The sequence below is a fragment of the Lutzomyia longipalpis genome, chromosome 2 (assembly GCF_024334085.1).
Source record: "Lutzomyia longipalpis isolate SR_M1_2022 chromosome 2, ASM2433408v1".
In the NCBI taxonomy this organism is placed as follows: domain Eukaryota; kingdom Metazoa; phylum Arthropoda; class Insecta; order Diptera; family Psychodidae; genus Lutzomyia; species Lutzomyia longipalpis.
The window spans coordinates 11,269,720-11,290,888 of record NC_074708.1 but is presented as its reverse complement, the minus strand read 5'-3'; the positions used below and the strand labels follow the sequence as shown (position 1 = coordinate 11,290,888).

Genomic DNA, 21,169 nt, shown 5'->3' with positions numbered 1-21,169 from the left:
ATGAAGCTATGATAAAAAGTTTATATAAGATTCTGAACACTTTTGTAATATACAAATATAAATAACAAAAAAAATCATTAATATGCTGGGGGAGATTGGAGCTCGTAGAAAATGCTTGGAAATCATAATTTTTCCAATGAAACAGAACAAAAATGTTAAAAATCCTTTTAATTAAAAACATATTTAGCTAAAATTTTTCATTAGACTACCTATATAATTTTGAGCTTTTCCTTATAAGCTTTCGTTTAAGTTTATTAACCTCCGTCTGTCTTAGCTTCTTTAATCAATTCCTATAAATTATTTACATTAAATCCATCAAATGAGCTAATTGTACTTCTAAAATTCTTCCCAAAATGAGATCTCTGCGAATTTTTTGGAAAACGTTCCATCAACAACATATAACCCACATATTTTATGCCTCCCTTTCTATATATATATCATATTTTCCACTACAGACAAACTTTGTGGTAAAACTCTTAAGTAAAAATCGATTTTTCCCCAATTCGCAACTAACTAATAAAACATTTTGTGATGATAAATAAATATAAATGAACAAGCAACTAACGAAATAACTAAAGTTTAATGTAATAAATGGAGAAGAGAAGAAGAAGTAAAAAAAAAACCTCTCGCGTTGTGGATGAGAGAAATTCTTGGAGAGGTTATCAACCTACATTGAAGAACCGAGACATGAACCCCACATCCAGTCACTTCTTGGCGCTCTGCTGCTTCGAGTGTGGCACAAACACACAGTCGAAGAAATTATTATTGTACGTTTTATATTCTTTTGCTGAAGGAGAACTTTTTTTCTCTTCTTTATTTCTTCACTGCTCCCCTCCTTACCCCCCTTATTCCCTCCTCATCGCATACATAGCTTTTCCATTCCAACATACACAATCGTGAAAAATTTATGTATATACATGACATTCTCCCTCCTTCACAATTTTTCTCTCTCTCTCTCTCTCTCTCTCTTTCCATCCACCATCATCTTCCCCGACCAATAATGCATTTTGTAAATCGGACCAAGAGTTAACTCTTGCGAGTATTACAGCAGCATAAAACTTCTTATTATAACTATGCGACTCTTTTCAGCGCATGCAACGAGGAATTAAATGTATTGTGCTTAATTTTATTGCTCGCTCTACAGCAGAGACTAGCATTGGTACATACCATGCGAGAATAAAGCAGTACCATAGTTTTCTTAAACCACACTGAAAACCTATTACTTATAGCTTATGGTATGACGCCCATCATATGTTGAGAATGTTAAACTGCTCAGCAGTGAATGTTGAACACAATGATGTGTCTCGTTTGCAACACGTTAATTAAGAAAGAAGAAGACATAGAGAAGGAAAATTTAGAGAATTTCAATACAAAACTCATCCTTTGCAACACATCACCATGTCCTTAATCCTTAAATGATTTCTTAAAGATGATTTTAATAAATGGTTCGAATCAGACAATTCAATAAAATTCTCTGCATTGCTTCTTTGTCGTCTCTTTCTAACCCTTCCACAATTTCAGTGTAACATTGCCTCCTCACCAGTTACCTTGCCAATAACTCTTGGCGTGTGAGGAGTATGCAAGAGAGAAAAAAATAGCACCGAGTGTGAGAGTCACATAAGAAAATTGCAAGGAATTTCAAATATTCTTTATGAACACACAACAAGGGGGCAAAAAAACCAAAGTGTTAAAATGCAAGAGAAAGGTTATACATTTACTGTGAACGTTTTGTACATGGGATCGTGCCTCGAGGAAAGGATAGGAGGGCAAAATTCGCCAAATAACTCACAGTCAGTCACTTGAGAAATTGTACACACTTTTAAATTGATGAGTCCCCATACTTTTCTTCAAATGAAAACCCTTTTGCGTCTATGGCAAAGAAAATGGCAAAAAAGGGGCGTTATTCATTAGAGAGGAAGTGACTCCTGAAAAGGAGACAACACCCTTTTGCTGGTTAGATTGAAAAATTAGCCAAGACTTTTCATCATTCATTGAGTGGACTAAAAAACCAGCAGTTGTGGCTGTGGAGTGAGTAGAGGAGGAAGATGGAAAAATTGAGACGAAACAGACTCAAATGGGATGGCAAGATGAGGAAATTGGTGTGTCAGCAACGGATGATGATGATGACAATCGCGAGCAACGAAGCAAACAAGTATATGAGAGGAGCTAAAGAAGGGAAATGATGGAATTTGCAGTGGAATTTCAACATAGAACATACTACACACAGAGCATATACTAGCCCTCAACATTGTATGAGAAATATGGAGCATTTTGAAACATCTAATGTGCAACTCACGGCATTTGTAATTTTAAACAACACACTATATCCTATAATACATCATTTGCTAAGCATGTAACCACATATTCTTGTGGTATTACCTGGCAAAGTACAAAATTTACCGCGAAGAATAATGTCCATAAGAAAATATTTAATAAAAAAAAATCACAGAGACTCAAACTCTGTTCTTTTCCTCTCCCACAACTTATTGTCACAACCAATGCCATATAGCATATTGTATCATATATAGTGTGGTGGAATTAGAATCTCGCATTCTCTTCTCATTGAGTCTCGATAAGAGAGTTCCGCTTCTTAATCCGGAAGTTTATCAAACAAACAAACAAATAAGACGACGCAACATTTTACACACATTTAAACGAACATTTTTTTTCTTTTACAAAAAGTTTGTGTATGTGACAAAGGAGAAAATAAATTCGTGACAATGGCATCCCATAGAGATGAATGGGATGGAATTTAATGAATGAGAAAATACTTTGAAAATTATATCTCCCCCTGACTCACACTAAAGTTGTTTGCCACCTCTTGAAACTTTGTCTCTTTCAATTTTCGTAACATTTAGTTGTAAATCATGAATAAAATGAAATATAATTTTAATTAAAATTTAATTATGTGTTTTACTACATGGAAAAGTCTTTTTATCATTTCCCAGAGAAGAGTCACGAAGTAATATAACATACTTCATGTCGTCAAAAGAACAGTTCTCAAGAAAACTTTACATAAATTCTTCAAGTTTATAAACAATACATATACTTTAGAGTTGAGACTCACGATTTTTTTTTCTAAATATATGTTATTAAAATAAATCAATTAAATATACAGCAGAGCAGCAATAGTTTATACCCCTTCACATTATAGAGAAAACTTACATAATTTTGCTACAGCCCATCAAGTTGAAGCTCACGCAGCAGCAAAAAGAAGTAGGTAATAATTCAATATCCGTTAGAAGTTTTCTCTCCTAACAATTTTCCATCATTTTCCCATTCTCGCATTATAAGCTCTTCTCCATGCCCCAACCCTATTAGCTTTTCCTTATTGGGCGAGAAAAACCCCATCAATACGACAATTATATACTCTCTCATCTCATCGCTTCACATTCCACTTTAAATTTTCTCTTCCTTGAAGTAACATCTTGAATATTTGATGCTCTGTGTAGTACCCAACATATGGATGATGCGGTGTTGAAGAAAATGAGGTCATTGTACGATCTCTTTGAATATATTGTATAAAAAAAATCAAAAATCACCTGCTATTCGTTTTATACACAACACGGCTCAAAAGTAAAGCCACGAAGAAAAAAAAAAACATTGTATTCTGATCCCACCCAGAATGAGGATGAAAAACATGTTGAAAAAAAAATCTCAGCCAGAAGCATAAATACGGAAGAAGGTGAAAGAAATTTTTATTCCAAGAAATGAGATGAAGAAGAAAAAAAAAACGAAGACTGTGCGTTCAATAAACGAGATTTATTGAAAAAGAATCCTAACTATTTGAATATTATTTTCAATTTTATTGGAAATTTTATTTGACTGATATAAATTTCAGAGTAAAAGAAAAATAAAGTCTATGACTCTGTTAAAAACATTTAAAATATTCTTTGTATGAGAAGAAAAAAATTGTTGTATTTCATCACACACAGACCAGTTGGGAGGAAATTGAGTAAAGAAAATGGTGTCACAAGACCACAATGATGGTTACTTATGCTCTCTTATTTAATTAATAGCACTAAAAAGAATTATATATTATTTTACCAGACACATTTAATCTTCCTTGTCTATCAGCTTCATCTCACTGTCTCAATTTTCTTGTCTTATTCTCCACAATTTTTTTCCCTCCTTTTTTTGTGATTGCGTTGCTACACATTACATTTCCCCCTTAAATTGCATATGTAAGACAATAAATGCTTAAATGCTACATACATAATTGCAAATGAAGAAGTAAAGCATCAATGCGTTGTGTGAGATTGCATGAAAACTCTATAATATTATGCTAAAAACTATAAATGCACTTTACAATAAAAATTTATTTATTCATCCCCCTTTAATGTATTTTATTCGGTCTTTGACCCCATTTTTCCTCCACAATTCAAACAATTTAAAAATCTATTTTAACATGTCATTCTGTATAAATTTTCCCACAAAAAAAACCCAGAGAGAAGCACATGCATATATACAAAAGTTTGCGCACAAAACTAAAAAAAAAACAAGTCCCTTGAAGTGTGAGCAAGAGAGGCAGAGTAAATTTATATTTTGTGTATATATTTTTGGTGTTTTTTCTGTGGGGAGAGAGAAGGGGGGTAATATATAGCTCACACGAAAACAAAATAGAAAATTGCAACATGAAGCGCACCCCAAAAGAGCAAGAAATGGTAGACGAAAAAAAAGGAGTGCAGAAGTAATGTATAAAACTGATTTTGGCACTGGACACCATCTTCTTTGGACAATTGCACCATTCCCAACTATATATACAAAGTCCATAGAATATATGTATGGAAATAATAATAGTTTCCCAAAATCTGACAAGCGATGAAATTTACACATTATCCCAAAAGAGATGAGAGGCAAAAGAGCGAAATACATTGCACTCTGGTTTACCATATTACTTCTGCCCACCCCATCCCCCCGCCCCCTGCTCCAACCACTCCGTATACGTTTGTAATGCAATTCGGCAAAAGTGAAAATTGAAGCCAACTCTGCAAGACAATTAATTGAGGATGGAAACAATATACCATTTAGCAAGCTTGAGGAATTGATAGAAACTCTCCCAGGCGGAGAAATATATTCGAATTTCGGTTTACCACGTATATGGTTGTTGACTTTTGCGAAATTCTACTGTTAGGATGTAAAAGGATGTACAATTTCAAAAGGTCTTCAAACTTGTGATCCACCATGAACAAAACCCCCAAAAGACAATACCATCATTGACTGTATACAACGTATGAGATCCATAGAGTTCTAGCTGTTGCAATATTTTAATTGAATAAGTTTTTCTACAATAAGTCGAATTACATTAATATTTAAAAAATTTAATTATTTTTCATAAAATCTTCTTCAACACTTTAAAAAAATATTAAAATTTACTTAAAATTAAACTTGAATAAAACAGTCAAAATCTTAAAAATTATTTTCTTTTTAATTTATACAATTTTTTGCAGGACGGCTTGACGCACATCGGCGTCCACTGACAGTTCTCAATTCTATACGCTGTAACAATTTGCCACTCTTTTTGCGTTTGACATTTACCCGGTAGGAAAACTTCTCCAACATTTTTTCAGCCAATTTTGATTGCTGACTCGTGAGGTATTCATATATGATTAATAAATTATTTATTAAACTTCTGAAATGTGTTGGAATCAATTTGAAATGATTTGAGATTGATAGTGACAAGAAAATGGAATATCTAGAATATTCTATTCTATTAATCTTGACATCGACAATAGAACGAATAGAACATTCTTACTTAGATATTATTATCCTATAGAGAAAAAATATGAAAAATATCATGTCAGGAGAAATAAAATTTTCAAAAATTAAAAAAAAAAACAAGAAATAAGTAGAAGGATATTTAGAATATTCTAGTTTTTAGCTGTGTTTCTTTCAGACACAGCTTTTGTGTACCGAGCAAAATCGAAAGTCGTCAGATCGGGCTCAAACTTGGGATGAGCACGAATTAGGGTCCCCACATTCCAAAAAACGTATGCGCCAAAAAAATTTTTTTCCGGCCGTCCGGCCGGCTGGCCGGCCGGCCGGCCGTCCGCCGTGGTTCAACCATAAATTGCAAGAGAACGGTAATAGATAGAGACTTGCGGTAAACGGCAAAGTTTAAAAATCGACTGGAAGACGTCAGATTATGACGTCAAATTTTACCCCCCACCCCCGCGTCCGCCATTTTGAATAACCTCAAAATTTTGTTTTCGCTATATCTCAGCCCCTGTAATAGCTAAAAATCTGAAATTTTGATATGTTGTAGGGGCCATCAAGAGCTTTCCAACGATACCTCATTTTCGAAAATCGGTCAAGCCGTTTAGTCAATATGGCCGCCACAATTTTTCATCGAAAATCGACCATAACTCGAAAACGGCTTGACCGATTTTGATCAACCCGGGGTCAAAAGAAAGATCTCAACAAACCCTACAACTCTCTAGAACATCCGAAGTTTCAAAAGTGGCCGCTAGGGGGCCAAAAATCAAAAACAAAATTTTTGATGAGTTTTCGATGAATATCTCGAAAACGGCGACATAAATTTTCTTCATTTTTTGATATGTTGTAGCTGACTATATTATCTAGCTCATTGCCAAAAATGAAGAAAATCTATGGATCCGTTCTCAAGATATAGCCTTCCAAAGTTGACATGTCATATCTTGGGTTCTACAAGTCCGATTTCGATCAACTCAAGCGCAAATGAAAGGTTTCGTGAAACCCTACAAATGTCTAGAACATTGCAACTTCGAGAAATGACCGCAAGAGGCGTTAAAATCGAAAACAAAGTTTTCGAAAATTTCGAACTCGAATTTTTCGAAAATGGCGACATAATTTTTTTTCATTTTTCGATATGTTATAGCTGACTTCAAGACCTTTCAAACAAAAAAAAATTTATGAAAATCTATGGATCCGTTCTCGAGATATGGCCTTCTAAAGATTTCTTAGGGTATGACTTTTCAACTTTTCCCGACTTTGCGCGTATTTAAGTTAATTCGCATTCCAGTTTGCTCTCACAAAATTGGTACACTGAAAGAAACACAGCTCTCGTAAGCTTGGTCAGCTTACCAGTACATTTTTAATTGCTAGAATTGCTTAATTTTTAGAACAAAAAAATCAACCTGCTCGTTCACGTTATCATTACCATTTATTTTTAATATAAAATAATGTAAATGCTAGAAAATTCTCAAAATGGTTCAGAACGGATGGTGAAGCAATTTTTTTGACATATCTGGTATATTTTCTCGTTTCAACATAACCTAATTTTTATTCTGGTGCCCGAAAAAAGTGAGAATTATGGAATAAATTAGCAAAGAAAAGCTTCCAGAAGTTTCCCTTTAGGCTATAAAATAATGTTCTAGCTGAAAATTCACATGGAAATTTAATTTTAAGTGTTTTATAGCGGAAAATTTCATCGTGTAAAACTTTTGGGTGAGTTAGGTTATATATTTTGCGAAAAGAAAATTTTCCTCTTACATAACCTCAATTTAATTTTTGTGGTAAAAAAATGCTACATAGGGGAGACCGGGGTAAAAATAGTCAATTTGCATAAATCCTTATCTGCAGGATTCCCCAAGGGCAAGAAAATTTCCTCGATAGGTCATTCTTATAGGAAATTTCCTGGCCTACAACTTTGTCTCAGACCACTTTTCTCTATCTCCACGGGAAATATGAGTTTTCGAGCTTTTCCTAAACCCTTCCGCTTCTGACTATTTTTAAACGCGGCGGGTAAATATAGTCACCAGTTGGCTAAATAAAGTCGGTCGAATTTTCCGACATTTCCAATGATTTTCCACCTGAGAGATTGATAGTAGTTGATAGCTAAACTTCTCACCTTTTGATTCACGGCAAGGAATTTCACTTTTATACGCACTAAAACAGAGAATTTTGCAATTTTCTCAAACACGCCATTTTGCAACAAATGAATAGAAAATATGCCAAAAATTTCGATCTCCCATATGATTTACATGGGATGACTAGATCTACCCCAAGGGGTATGTTTTGATTCAAAAAATTGTAGAGAAAAATCATTAAAAATTAATGAAAAATACACCTTGGCAACGTTTTCTGCACAAACCCAGCTAGTGAGAAAAATTATCAGATTGGAAAATTGCTGAAGGAAAACTTCGGAAAACGCGTTTTTCTCAATACGCAAAAGTTTGGGAAATGGGCCAAAAATCTATTTTTATTTTTAACTCCTAAAGTACTGATCGGATAACCTCCAAATTACTGTCAAAAATTATAGGTTGGTAACGCTTTGCACCCTAATTTTTTCCGATTTTTCCGATTTATATTTTGGGAGAAATTGGCATTTGAAAATTCCAAAATGACTATTTTTACCCCGGTCTCCCCTAATGTTTAATAGAATAAAGGAAACTCGTCTGAGAGATTTTCACTGAAATTATCCCATAAATCTGACTTTTTCCCACGTAAATATAAAAGTGCGGTTATGTTGGAATGAGAAAAAAATGCCAAATATGTCCAAAAAATTCTCTTCACCAATATCATACCATTTAAACTATTCCTCTGACTGTTCTGTGAGCTTGAATTTGATGTTCAACATACAACAGTTAGTGAAATCTTAAAGAAAGATTTTTGAAATTTAAATTGTATTTTAATTTGAATATTATTTTTTTTTATTGTTTAGTTTTCGATTATTTTATATTAAAAGAATATTTGTGTTTCACTTAAGTGAGTATTCTCTCAAATAAATATTTTCTGATAACGCGTGCAAAGAACATAAGCACACTATGGTCCCACCGGGTAACATTTCTGGACGCCAGTGACTAATTGTTACATGTCGCGTAAAAAACCTTTGGAAAGTATTTTACCCGTCGTCAGTGTGTTAATGCATTAGAACCGACATTTTTTGAATAGTTTTTTACACGACGAGTAATAAATTGTATGTCCTGTCGAAAATGTTAACCCAGTTGGTTCACAGTTTACAGGTACCTACCTATATCCTTGTTTTACTTTCAGAAGTTTTAACTTTACATTCTCATACAGTTTTTTTTTATTTTATATAAATTAGCAAAATAAATAAATTTAAAATATAAATATTATTTTAACTCTAAGATTTTATTACTCGATGTAAGTCAGCTGGGTAACTATCAAGTGTCTCACAACGTATAAAAATGCCAACTATCAGTAGACGAGACGTCTTAAGGTATCCAACGGGCCTCTCTACTCAGATTTGAAAAAGTGCTAGATATATATTTTTTAATATATCAAACCAACAATAAAACATTTGAAAAAAAACATTCAATTATAAAGTCTTTAGGTTACATATATTGTTTGCAAAAGATCAACAAATCCCCCTTTTGCAAAATGAAGCCCGCAATGGAGCAATTGAATTACAAAATGTTACAAATAAAATCCACGTTCAATAAATCTCTTGGGTCATTGTGTGTGATGTTGCAGAAAAAAAACGATCATCACATTTTCACTCTCCTTTCTCTTCCATCAATTTTTCGCGTTCATTGAACTGAATTTTTGTTCACGAAAAAAATTGCGCGAAATCTCCCACTCCCCCCTACATGTATCTTTCACCAATATTCCATCTCTCTCACTCACTCTGTTTTATATCCACGTGTGAAGACTTACCTTTCGAAAGAGTAGGTATATACAACAAAAAAAAGGTGCAAGACATAATCATTTCTTCATGTTGCTAAAATCAAATACTTTTTGGAATTGTATTGTTATTTTTTTTTTTGGTGTTGGCTTTTGCCGCCAAAATTTTCTTCTTACATTCTTCATAACATTCAATTTACCCTCCTTCATCTCAATGGTTTTTTCTTTCACGAATAAAAACCAAAAGAGAAGGAGATAGAGAGAGAAATTTTGAAGCAATTTGATACAAATGTTTGAGAGTAAATGAATTACTTTGATACACACATTTGCAGTAAATTTGATATGAAAGAAAATATATTGTAGGTATATAATGCTAGATTGTCGAAAAAAAAACATCCATACAACAATCACTCTCTGGTACTCTTCTCGTGTACATGGTGTGTAATGTTACATTATGTACATTATTCTCGCATATATAGAGGCCATACAATATAGAGAACTACACTTCCGACTTTCTATTTTCTCAGTGTGCGCCATTTGCCGTTGTGAAATAATACACATCACAGGGATATTCGTGAAAAATTATTATTAAATTAATCAATTTGTATCAGAAATTATATTTTAACCTTCTTATTTTTTTTTTCAAAAATTTTTTTATTGAAAGAATTCATTTAAAAAATCAGATTTTCTTGAGGTGTAAAATCTTTTAAGAATAAGAAAAAAGATTTTTTTTTAATTAAGTATTTTTACAGAATAACCCTGTGGGGAATCAATAGAAAACTTTAGCCAAAGTTGAGGAAGTTTTCACAGAGAGATAATAGGGTATCAATATTGATATTTATTAGGAAAAAAAGATTTCGTACTCACCGCGAACGACTTCTCTGTTGCCGGCCACTTGGAATGTGACACTAACGCCGGGATTGACATGAAAGTATACAACATGTCCAGGCTGGGGGCCCTGTGAATGTTTCGGACAATAGGGCTGTGGCTCAAAGCCAGGCCCAAAGTGGAATACAGAGTCCACAAGTTGCCAACCAGCCGGAGCGGCTGCAGCAGCAGCAGGGCCACCTCCACCGGGTGGTGGAATGGGTATAGCTGGGCCAATATGATGTATTTGGGGATGCACTGGTGGATGCATGGGACGCGCATGGAGTGGTTGAGGCGGTGCCGGTGGTGGCATCTGCGCCTGACACGGACTAATCTTCATTGATGTGGATATGGTAGCTTGCGTGACCATCTTGCTACCCGTGGTCATTGCGACGGAGGTCGTAGCCCTTGCTGTGGGTGTCACCACAGCAATTGCCGTCGTAATAGCTGATGCTGATGATGTGGCATTTGTCTTGGATGATGATGCTTCCGTTGCCATTATTGATATATCACCTGGTACTTTTCTCAAACACTTCCAGCTCTTTTTTGCCCTATCTATGGCAAAATTGGGTGAAATTGTTTCTGATACACTTGCAATTCGGTGGGATTTTCTCGGTACCTTCACACAATCCACATTTGTTCCCACCATTGAGTTTTTCCAACCACAAAATCTTTTTTTCTTTTGCCTTGTGCTTTCCTCTCTCTCTTTTGCTTTACCAAATAACTCGCCAATAACTAATAGCAGCCCTTACTACACAGTTCGCAATATAGAACACTCTGTGACTTCTCACTTCCGGCTAGCAGTATGCGAGGTATGTACAATATACATAAAAAAAACACCTTGCAGAGTCTCTTCAGCACAATTCCCACACCCACTATACAACAGTGTGTTCACTCAATTAATTAATTTATCAGTCACAATAATCAGAAAACAGTTCGAAAAAGAGATATAAACAGTAAGAAAAATTACCACGATTACACATCCACATTTTCCATCTATTTCTTTCACAAAATTATACCTCAACGTGGTTGAGGAATAAATTGAAAAAAACAACAAAATACTGTATGTGTCTCTTCCAGTGTCAATCAGAAGAGTTGGAGGGTGAGGGCAAAAAAAAATGAACAAACAGAAAGAGAATACTATAAGACAGCAATTAATAGGTCTTGCTGATTCAGTGACTGTTGATTTTGTCGCTGAAATACATCCACAACTTGGTGATTTTCATCTGAGATTCCATATCTGCAAAGATTACAAATAAGAGAGAGGGAAATCAATGAATTGATAAGAATTACCAAGAATTTATGTAATGTGCGGAGATTGCAAATGTCAACGTACAGGAAATTAGCTTAATCAGTAAGTTCCAATTAAATTATAACTTGATTATTACTTTTGTGGAAAATTAAATGAGGAATGTGGAAACCAGCCACTATATATTTCTTATCATCATCACTCAGAAAAAAATCTCTTAATTAATTTTGAGTAATAATTTTACAATTTACTATTTATTTTTAATTGTTTATGAATTGAAAATCGCTATTTTAAAATTCAAAGTAATTCTTTGAAAACTTTCTGAAAATAAATCATTTGACATTTATTTCTCTATTGTCAAAAAGGTTACGTCACTTTGACAGATCATCTAGTTGACGGCTGTCAGATCTCAATATTTGTCAAATGACCTTGAGTCACTTGATAAATTGTAAATAATCAAGACAAAAAATCGCATAAAACATAAAAAAAAACATTGACATTGAATTCAATTTAAAACCCATAAAAAGGAAATTAATTTTAAATTCAAAAGAATCACAGCTGCAAAAAAAATAAATAAAATTTCACCAAAAAACAATCAATATAGCAAATTTATTTCCCGTAACAATGGTGTATTTTCTCGGAAACCAAAATTAAATCTACCTTTTTTCGTGTGTGATAACATTGCGAAAATTGAAATGGAAAAGAGAACACGAAAATTGTGATTTGATGCAATTATCGAGTTGTCTCATTGAGTTTTCATTGAACGAAATTTCTTTTGCACGTGATTGATGTGACGAAAAAACAGTGTTTTACGTAATTTTCTGCGAATTTTCTTCTTCTCGCTCTCTATATCTCCAAACCACGCCACTCAATAATCCACCCATCAAGAATGGATGGAGTGTTGTGAAAGGGAGGAAGAGGAGGATTGGCAAAAGACCAAGAATAAGCGCGATAGAGACGTTTTAGAGCCCAAAAAAACAAAAGATACGGAGCAATCAATATGGATGTTTAGGAGCTTTAAAACGAGCTTATTAGTAAGATATATAATGTTTTTTTTTCCTTAGAGAGAGAGGAAGAAAAGTCTCTCTGTGCTATCGGTCATACAATTTCCTAATTGATCTCTAATCTCTCACGCAAAGCTTAATTTTTTTTAACTCCAGAGCGCTTGATGTAGCAAAGAGAATACAAAATTGTGCAATTAAAAACAACTTTGGAGTTTAATGAGGGGATTTTGATTTATACTCGCCTTTGTCTGACCGCGCTCACATGGTGATTTTTATCTTTTTCTTTTATTTTGCACACCTTTGGCCGCATAACATCCCCTTTTTTTTCTCCCTCATACACCTAACATAAAACCCTGATTATATTTTTCATCGTAATCATAATAATTGTGTTCCCTTCATTAAGGAGCTTTTATAAATAAATAAACGAGTAGAATGAATTAGTGTGTAACACCCTCAACACAAATAACACTCACTTAGAATCTCATATACACACAATATTGTGATTTATGGGGCTAACACTCTCACGCTGCCACCAATTCAACCCTTTGACCTTTTTCCTCCTCTGGCAATCCATTTACCCTCCAGATGGTGGAGAAGGTCCTTTCTTCACAAAATCCCTGTGCGTATATGCCTTTGGCACCACCGTTTTGGATAAAGCACCCTCTTGTGTTTTGCTTGAGGTGGAAAATGCGGGTTCGAGACTTTTTGGCGGGGGCGAAGTATAACATTTTACTAAAACCCATTCATTTCTTCAATCACTTAAGTATCAAATTTTCTCGTGTGTATATATTTACGAAGAAAACTCCTTATCAAACCACATCGACAGAGAGGGAGAACTCCATCTCTTGCGTCCTCTCTCACTCTCTAGAAAATCCCTTTCAATCAATTTCCTTGTGCAGCAACACCTACAAAGTTCTGTGATACAAAATGTGTTGTACAATATGTGTATATAAAGCACCATTCTCCATTTAGTCATCACGTGAAGCAAACAAGTCAAGAAACTCTTGAGGAAAAATCCTTGAAAACATTCTTCGAATTACTACAAAAATTGCATTTTAATGGCAACAAAATATGATGAAAGAAAGGTCAAATAAAGTGGAAATTCTGCATTTTTTCTATTATACATATTACCTATCAACCACTATATTCCCTCCAATAATTAAAAATTTTATTTAAAAAGGAAAGAAAGAGGGTTGATTGTGATAAAGTGCAAAGAATAATGAAATCGAAATAATATAATTGAAATTTGAATTGGTTATAAATGGTTATCTATGTATTTCACCTTTCACTTTTCTTTGCTCCTTACAAGCCTTTTTTGTGCTAATTTTTTTTCATAAACAACGCTAAATCAATCCTATAATTCTTTTTTGCACCATCTCCCCTATAATTTCTTTCTCTCCTCCTGACCACAATATTGGAAACTTTTCAATTTTCATCCCATAATAAATTAAATTTCTTCATTTCACCATCATCGACTGAAAGGAGTTTATAGTGGTTGAAAAGTCTTTTATTTCACGATATCCGGGTTTGGCGAGAATATATACAGAAAACTACATATGATAGTTAATGGTACAATCCAACAATGGCACCGACGAAGCAGAAAAAAAGGTGAAGAAGTGCAGATTGTGGAGAAGAAGTGCAATGGATAAAAAAAATCCAAATTCACACACAGATCGTGAAAAAATAGAAACTTTCACTTTTCTCCCTGTCTCTCTATCTTCCATTAATTTAAGGCAGAGCGTAGTGTAGCAAAAGCCACTATAAGCAATGTACCTTGTACATAGACATTTTAAGCTCTTCTCCATATAACTTTGCCGCACAATTCTTCTATCTACAAAGTGCATCCACTTCTTCACCTTTTTCACCATATTCTCTTATTTTACTTTTACCAGTGAGCACCATTAGATCATTGAGAAGTCACCCCTTTGTCACAGAAGGGTTAAATTTATTGAATTTATTACTTATAATCGTCTTCAAAAGTAATTCTATTACTTTCTTGCACCTTTAATTGATTGAAGTTCTTTTTTTGATAAAAAATTTCAAATTGAACCTAATTCATTTTAAGTTTTGCACCTGCTTTAGGTTAATTTACTAATGCGCCGCCAGTTGATTAAGAAATAACTAAGGATTCGATTCCCATGATTAAACATTTTTTGTAGCAGTTAAATTTATAAAATCGATCTCCAAAATTGAACCAGGAACCGATATCAGCTCAAATTCAACCTATCGAGCTTTTGAGCTTTCTCAGTGACCCATCAAAGAAACAGAAATCTTATAAACTCACCGCTTAAATAACTCAACTATAATATTATTTTAAAATACACATACAACCTATTCCAAACCTATTAAACCATCTTGCTGACTTTTTCACCACTTCATGCAACATCTTACACACCATTGTGGCAATAAAGGAGGGAAGAGTGTGAGAGAGGTAAAAAAAAAAGAGCCACAAGCATATAAACATTTTTCTGCACAGCACCTTCTCATTATGCAGAAAAGATTGTGCAAAATAAAATTCAAGAGATGAGGTAATGTAGAACAAACGGATGTAAAAGACACACGAGAGAAATTTTCATTGTGTCTTATTCACACCATTCACCTCCTCACACCTTGAACGTACAGTTCACACAAAAAGGATGTCTGTGGAAAATTGAAATATCCTGCAATTTATATGGATTTGCACAAAATTATCTTTCACCACGTACTTTTCACTTGCAAAAAAATGAATCATGAAGAAGTTTCAGCTAAATGAACGTCTCAATAAAATAGTACATGATTTAAAAAATTACAGTGTAATCATGCAGTAGGAAAAATATGTAGCACTGTAAGGATCTAAAGGGTGCGCGGACATAACGTGACCAACAGAAATTCCCTACAGGTTAAAGTTTTAGAAGAAAAAACAACAAATCATCTTATGGCATTACATAAGGCTTCATAAATATATTTTGTTAGCGTTTAAGACACATTAAAATGTCATCTAATATTCTTATTGCATGTCATGAGTAAGGTACATATAAGATTCTCTCAAGTTATTTTACACTTTAAACATCATTTTATTCACCATATAAATGGGATATTGTCTTCTTTGATATCTACTAAATATAAACTCCCTTTTGCAAAATATAATGACTCTATTACTTCCAGGTATTATCATCTTTTCCTTCAATTGAGATTTTCATGCGTAAAACAAGAGAATGAATAATGCGAAGATGATATTTCTGCAAAAACGAGCATGTGCAATTTGTAATAAAATAAACCTCAGGTGATACCTAATGAGTTTTCCTATATGAAAGAACTATAAATTGTTGTAAATTAAATCGTTTCGGTGCTTTTTATAAAATTTATCATTAAAAATTAATTTTCTTTTGTCAAAAAGAATTAGGATTTTTATTCTTTCTTTAAAAAAAACTACTCGTTGTTCTTAAAAAATGGCAGGACAGACAGAAAAAAATCTAACAAGATTTAATCTATGGAAACAATCCTCATGCTAACATTTCTTATTTCCACTTTTAACAACAAACATTTTCCTGGTGAATGATTGAAAAGCATTATTGTAAAATTGAACGACATTTCCATCATGACCCCTCATTTATTTTCCCACCTCTATGAATGTGGAAAAAAGAAGCAAAAAGAGGTGAAAAGATTACACGTGAAATCAATTTTTTTCTATACAAAAGAGATTCACATATTTTTTTTTTTCGGAACGCCTCTTTTTACCCGCAAGTCTACCTTGTAGTCACACAATTTTATATTACATACTACATTTTTTTTTCTCTAATTTTCATATTATACAAAACATCCCAATGTGCACATGAGAGTCACTTTTCGTCAATATAGAAAAAGTGTGAAGCTGTAATTACACAACAATATTATGATTTTTTTTCTCCTCCCCCTTTGCGCCATCTCCTGTATATATGTACTGCCACCTCGTCAAAAATGATGATGAATAATGGCGGGAGAGAAAGAATTACAAATAGAAAAAAAGCCAGAGAATTACATACATGCATTATAATGTTACTAATGTTGTATAACTGGAGGAATCACGCTTCACAAATTGTGAGACTTTCGCGATGTGCAAAAATTCACCATTACACCCATCCGAAAAGCAAAAGAGAAATAGGTGGAAAAATATTTATTATTCTTCAATTTTTCTCTCATTCTTTCTCTTGAAAAAAAATCTCGCACTCTAATTCTACTCCCCCCAGCATTCAAAACCTTTTGCTTGTCTTTTGAATTTTTATTACTTCTATCCGCGTATATCTTCATATGCAATCTCTTTCCCTCTCACCCACTCCACACACTTTCACCCCATTCATCATCAATGGCATAGGCAAATAGAGGGATAAATGTGTTCAAAGATGAGGAAAAGGTACGCGCGCGACAACGGTAAGAATAAAAGAAGTGGCATAAAATGCGGGGGTGTTGGATTCGGTGAATGAATATAAATAAAGAAATGTGGGTGGCACTAAAGGTGCGGAGGGGATGGCATGGGGATGAATAAAGACGAAAGGAACTTGATGGAAAATTCACCAATACAGGGTGATGAATCTCTTCTTTTTTTTTCACCGCCCTTTTTTGTGCCAACCACCACCTTACCCTTTCTTTTCCCCCGAAGAAGGGATTTTTATGAATGTTGGGGGAGTGATGGTGGCACACTTTGGTTATCCATCACTTCTTACACCTATTTTTCAGCCTCTTATCCATTTTCATTCTTTATCACTAAATTCACCACACGACCCACTGAAATCCATCTTTTGCCATTTAACCAAAAATATCCAGTTCAAATTCAACACAGGAGACCACTTCAAATGCTTCTTCTTTTACATTCATAAAAAATGCAGTGTGACGCATTCTTAACGCAATTTCCTATTTTTTTATCTTTTGTTTGATTTATTTTATCAATTTAAATTAATTAATTGAAGGAAAGACAAATTGCATTAATGATTTTACAACTTATTTTTTTACAACTCGTTTCCTTTTGATTCATTTAAAAATTTAAAGGAGTTTCCCTGATTTTGTATGAAAAACTATTCAATTTAGGAAAAAAATCTGGGAAATTTGCGTCATCTTGTAGTGAATCAAAAACAAATAATAAATAGAAATGAAAAACTTCTCATTTTTCACATTAGGGAAACCCAGCAAAATTCCATGAAAATACAAACTATGACGTCACTATGTGTTGTTTTTCTCCTTTAAAACACAAACTCTTTTTCATAGTTCAGATTTTAATGAGCCACTTATTGTATTACTCATTGATCAAAAAAAACTTCTTAGGATTACTCAGAAAACAATTTTTAAAAAAATACAGGCCAATCGTTTTTATAGGTATTCAATTTCCGGAAATTAAATTATTTTGTCCTTAAAAGTAAGTCTTGAAAAAAATTTTATTGAATTCTTAAGAAGTTCTGGATGTTGAGATAATCCAAACAACGATTTCTAGTAATAGAAGAACTTAAAGACGATATTAATTTTATATAATTCAACCTCCGGAAGTTTCTATAATTATACTTCCAGAAAATACAGAAAAATTGATTCATAAAATTCTCAATTTTGTAATGTTTGACATTAAAATAGAATTATACTTTTAAATATTCTTAAAATTAAGGTAAGTTAGTAATAAAGTTGCATTAGAATTGAAACATACTGTACTGCAAAATGTATGTAAAGGAAAACGAATATCTCGCTTCATGGAAATGGAAATCCTTGGACAAATTTGAATTTAAATGTAAAGGATCTCACAGTAGGAGCATATCTTTTCTTCTCCTCTTTTTTTTTCTTAAATAAAAAGCACCGTGACGCACTGGAATTTCAATTCAATGAGAATAAAAGAACGAGAAAAAATACCGCAATATAGAGAAAAATTCACAATTAATTGTATTTGAGAATATGTCTTTTCCTTCTTCCCATTTAGATCTTCGTCTATTCTTCTTTTTACCACGGCAACTTGAGAGAAAGAAAAACTCCCACAGCAATCTGAAAAATCCCACAAATGTTTGAATTTAACTTGGTATATAGCAAGGAGGAGGGACATAAATGTTCAAGAAGGGAAAAAAGTCACAGCTCTCCGCAAGACGTGGAGACAAATCTAATATTATGAAGAAAAAAATCTATTTTGCTGCTCTTCTTTTTTTTTTTTTAATTTCATTCCAAGTCACCTCTTGTGAAAGCTACTTCTTCATGGGGAACAATAACAAGTGGCAGAAGAAGAAAAAAAAAAACAAACTAGAGGAAAAAGGAAGAGAAAACAAACCAATGAAGATGTGTCCAAACACACCTCTTGAAAAACCATAATTGAAGGTGAAATACTGCCAAGGCGAGGGAGGAAATGTAATAAAATAAAATTCTGTAATTTATAAAAAAGAAATTGTTGGGAAAATTTAATTTTTCCCCTCTTGAGGATATGAAAAGAAAATCAAATAATAAAGTAAAGAGTGAATCCTTTGACTTTTATCGAGTTCTCATATTCTTACACAGCCACAGTGACATTTCGCCCCCGCAAGACAAAGAGCCAAAAGTGATTCTCATTTTACATTTTGTGGGAATACAAAGAAAAAAAAACATTCTCCAAGCAAAGAGTTTTCCAAACTGTGACCCTTTTTATGCATTTATTTTGCAATGAAAAAATCCGTGTTGTTTTACAAATTAGCTTTCTCAGCTTTGATAGATGGAGGAACGGAGAACCCTTCTCCGCATTGACGTCCACACCACTGACGGATCTTAAGAGAATACCCTTTGGCATCTCAAGCAGAAAACTTGCATTTTATCTTATAATTTATTTCCCTTCCCATTAATTTGCATTCCCACATTTTTATATAATTTATTAATCAGATAAATATCATGATCATGATGATTCTTGGAAACCCACATTGAGGGTAAAATTTATACACAGAAAATATATTCGCGGTTTTTCCAGCAATTGCATTATTCTCTTTTTAGATGTTCTTATTTTTTTTTTTTCACTAGAAAAGTTTCTAATTCGAGACGAAAATCCGTGTGAGAGAACACCCAAATACCTCATTTGCACGACTGTTTCCATTTTTTTTTCTTCTCAGCTACTACACCACAATTTAATTAGGTAGGTAATCGATGAATTAATTTAAATAATAAATTAATGTACTTAATATTAATTAATGGACATGTTTGCAACAGAAAAAAAACTTGTATTTTAGCACAAAATATAAGATAGACGAGAGTTGAGTTGGAATTAAAAGATATATGTATATAAAATTACTTTAGTCTCAACGTCTGACCTCGAAAATATAACCGCCAGGACAGCATTCAAATTTTATTTAACATGGTATTAAAATAAAAAGTAGATGATTGGCAGAGCTTAAAAAAAAACTCTTAAACTCGGTAAATTTATCACTCTCTTAAGTTTACTTTGAAACACTATCTACCTACATAATATACTGTCTGTATTATGTAGTAATTTACAAAGTCTCAATAACGTGCGATTTCCTGTGCACCCAAGTGAATCTTATCAATATATATATTGCATTCCATTTGAGCAATTTAAAACCAATCAATACACACATATTTACCTTTCGAAAAGCAAATTCTTGGAAATTCAATCATTTTCCCCCAAAAGTGCATTTAATGCAGATTTTCTCATATAAATACACGCATTGATTTGAATTTATCTTTGCAATGTTTTTTGCACAAAAAAAATTCCTGCTTGTGCTTATTTGAATACTAAAGTGATTTGAAAATTTTCGTGGAAGACACTCAAGAATATCCCGCAGATTCTCTCATCTCTCAAGCAAAATACTCGGAAAAACACTTCAGAAGAAGCTTCTTTTTTTTTGCTTAAAAAATACTTTTTTCTTCTTCTTGGTAAATTGGAATTGAGTGGAAAATGCAAAAAAAAAAAAAGATTTTCAATCGAATAAACAGCAAAAAGTATTGAATTTCTCCACAATTATTTGTCTCAATCATTGCAAAAATACATTTGACTCAACATAAATTCATCCACATTGGGCAAAAAAATAAAATAAGGTGCCTGCAGTTTGGCTATCGCTGAATATCACATAATATTCTTTTTGGCGCGCTGAGGGGCAATTTATTTGGGCAAGGGGGCGGTTTTTGTGGTGCGGAGGCGCAAGAAGAAGTACGGTGGGAAATTGAGAGACAACAGACTGACAAAAATAATATGCACTGAGCGCCCACGAGTTTTACTCCCTCGCACAATACACGAGGGAGAGAGAGCACCTCCCACGCAAATCAAGGGGCGCCATTTGATGGATCAACATTGGGGGAGGTCAGAAAGTTCTCGCACCCACAGAGGGTGACAAATTATATTCCACCCCGCACCTCATCTTGCCATTCAATCACAATGGATCCTATGTGCAAAAATTTTCTGCTGGGCTTTTTTTTCACTCCCTCGGAGGAGCTTCCAGCAGAGGTTCAAAATGCCACGTCGGAAAACCAGAGACGGGTTGAAAATGCCTCATTTCCCCCCATTCCCAACATTGAAATATCACAGCTA

At 33.6% G+C, this 21,169-nt stretch overlaps 2 protein-coding genes across 2 annotated transcripts in view; one reads left to right on the top strand and one right to left on the bottom strand.

Annotated features, from left to right (window-relative positions):
- Window positions 1–21,169, top strand: part of LOC129790699 (transmembrane protease serine 9-like) — a 776,474-nt gene that overhangs the window by 87,786 nt on the left and 667,519 nt on the right. The window lies entirely within an intron of this gene.
- Window positions 1–21,169, bottom strand: part of LOC129790654 (fibronectin type-III domain-containing protein 3a) — an 82,252-nt gene that overhangs the window by 59,402 nt on the left and 1,681 nt on the right. The window contains exon 2 of the mRNA XM_055828260.1: window positions 10,432–11,671. Coding sequence (XP_055684235.1) covers window positions 10,432–11,080 — 649 coding nt within the window. The 5' untranslated portion in view covers window positions 11,081–11,671. The remainder of the gene's footprint in view (window positions 1–10,431; window positions 11,672–21,169) is intronic.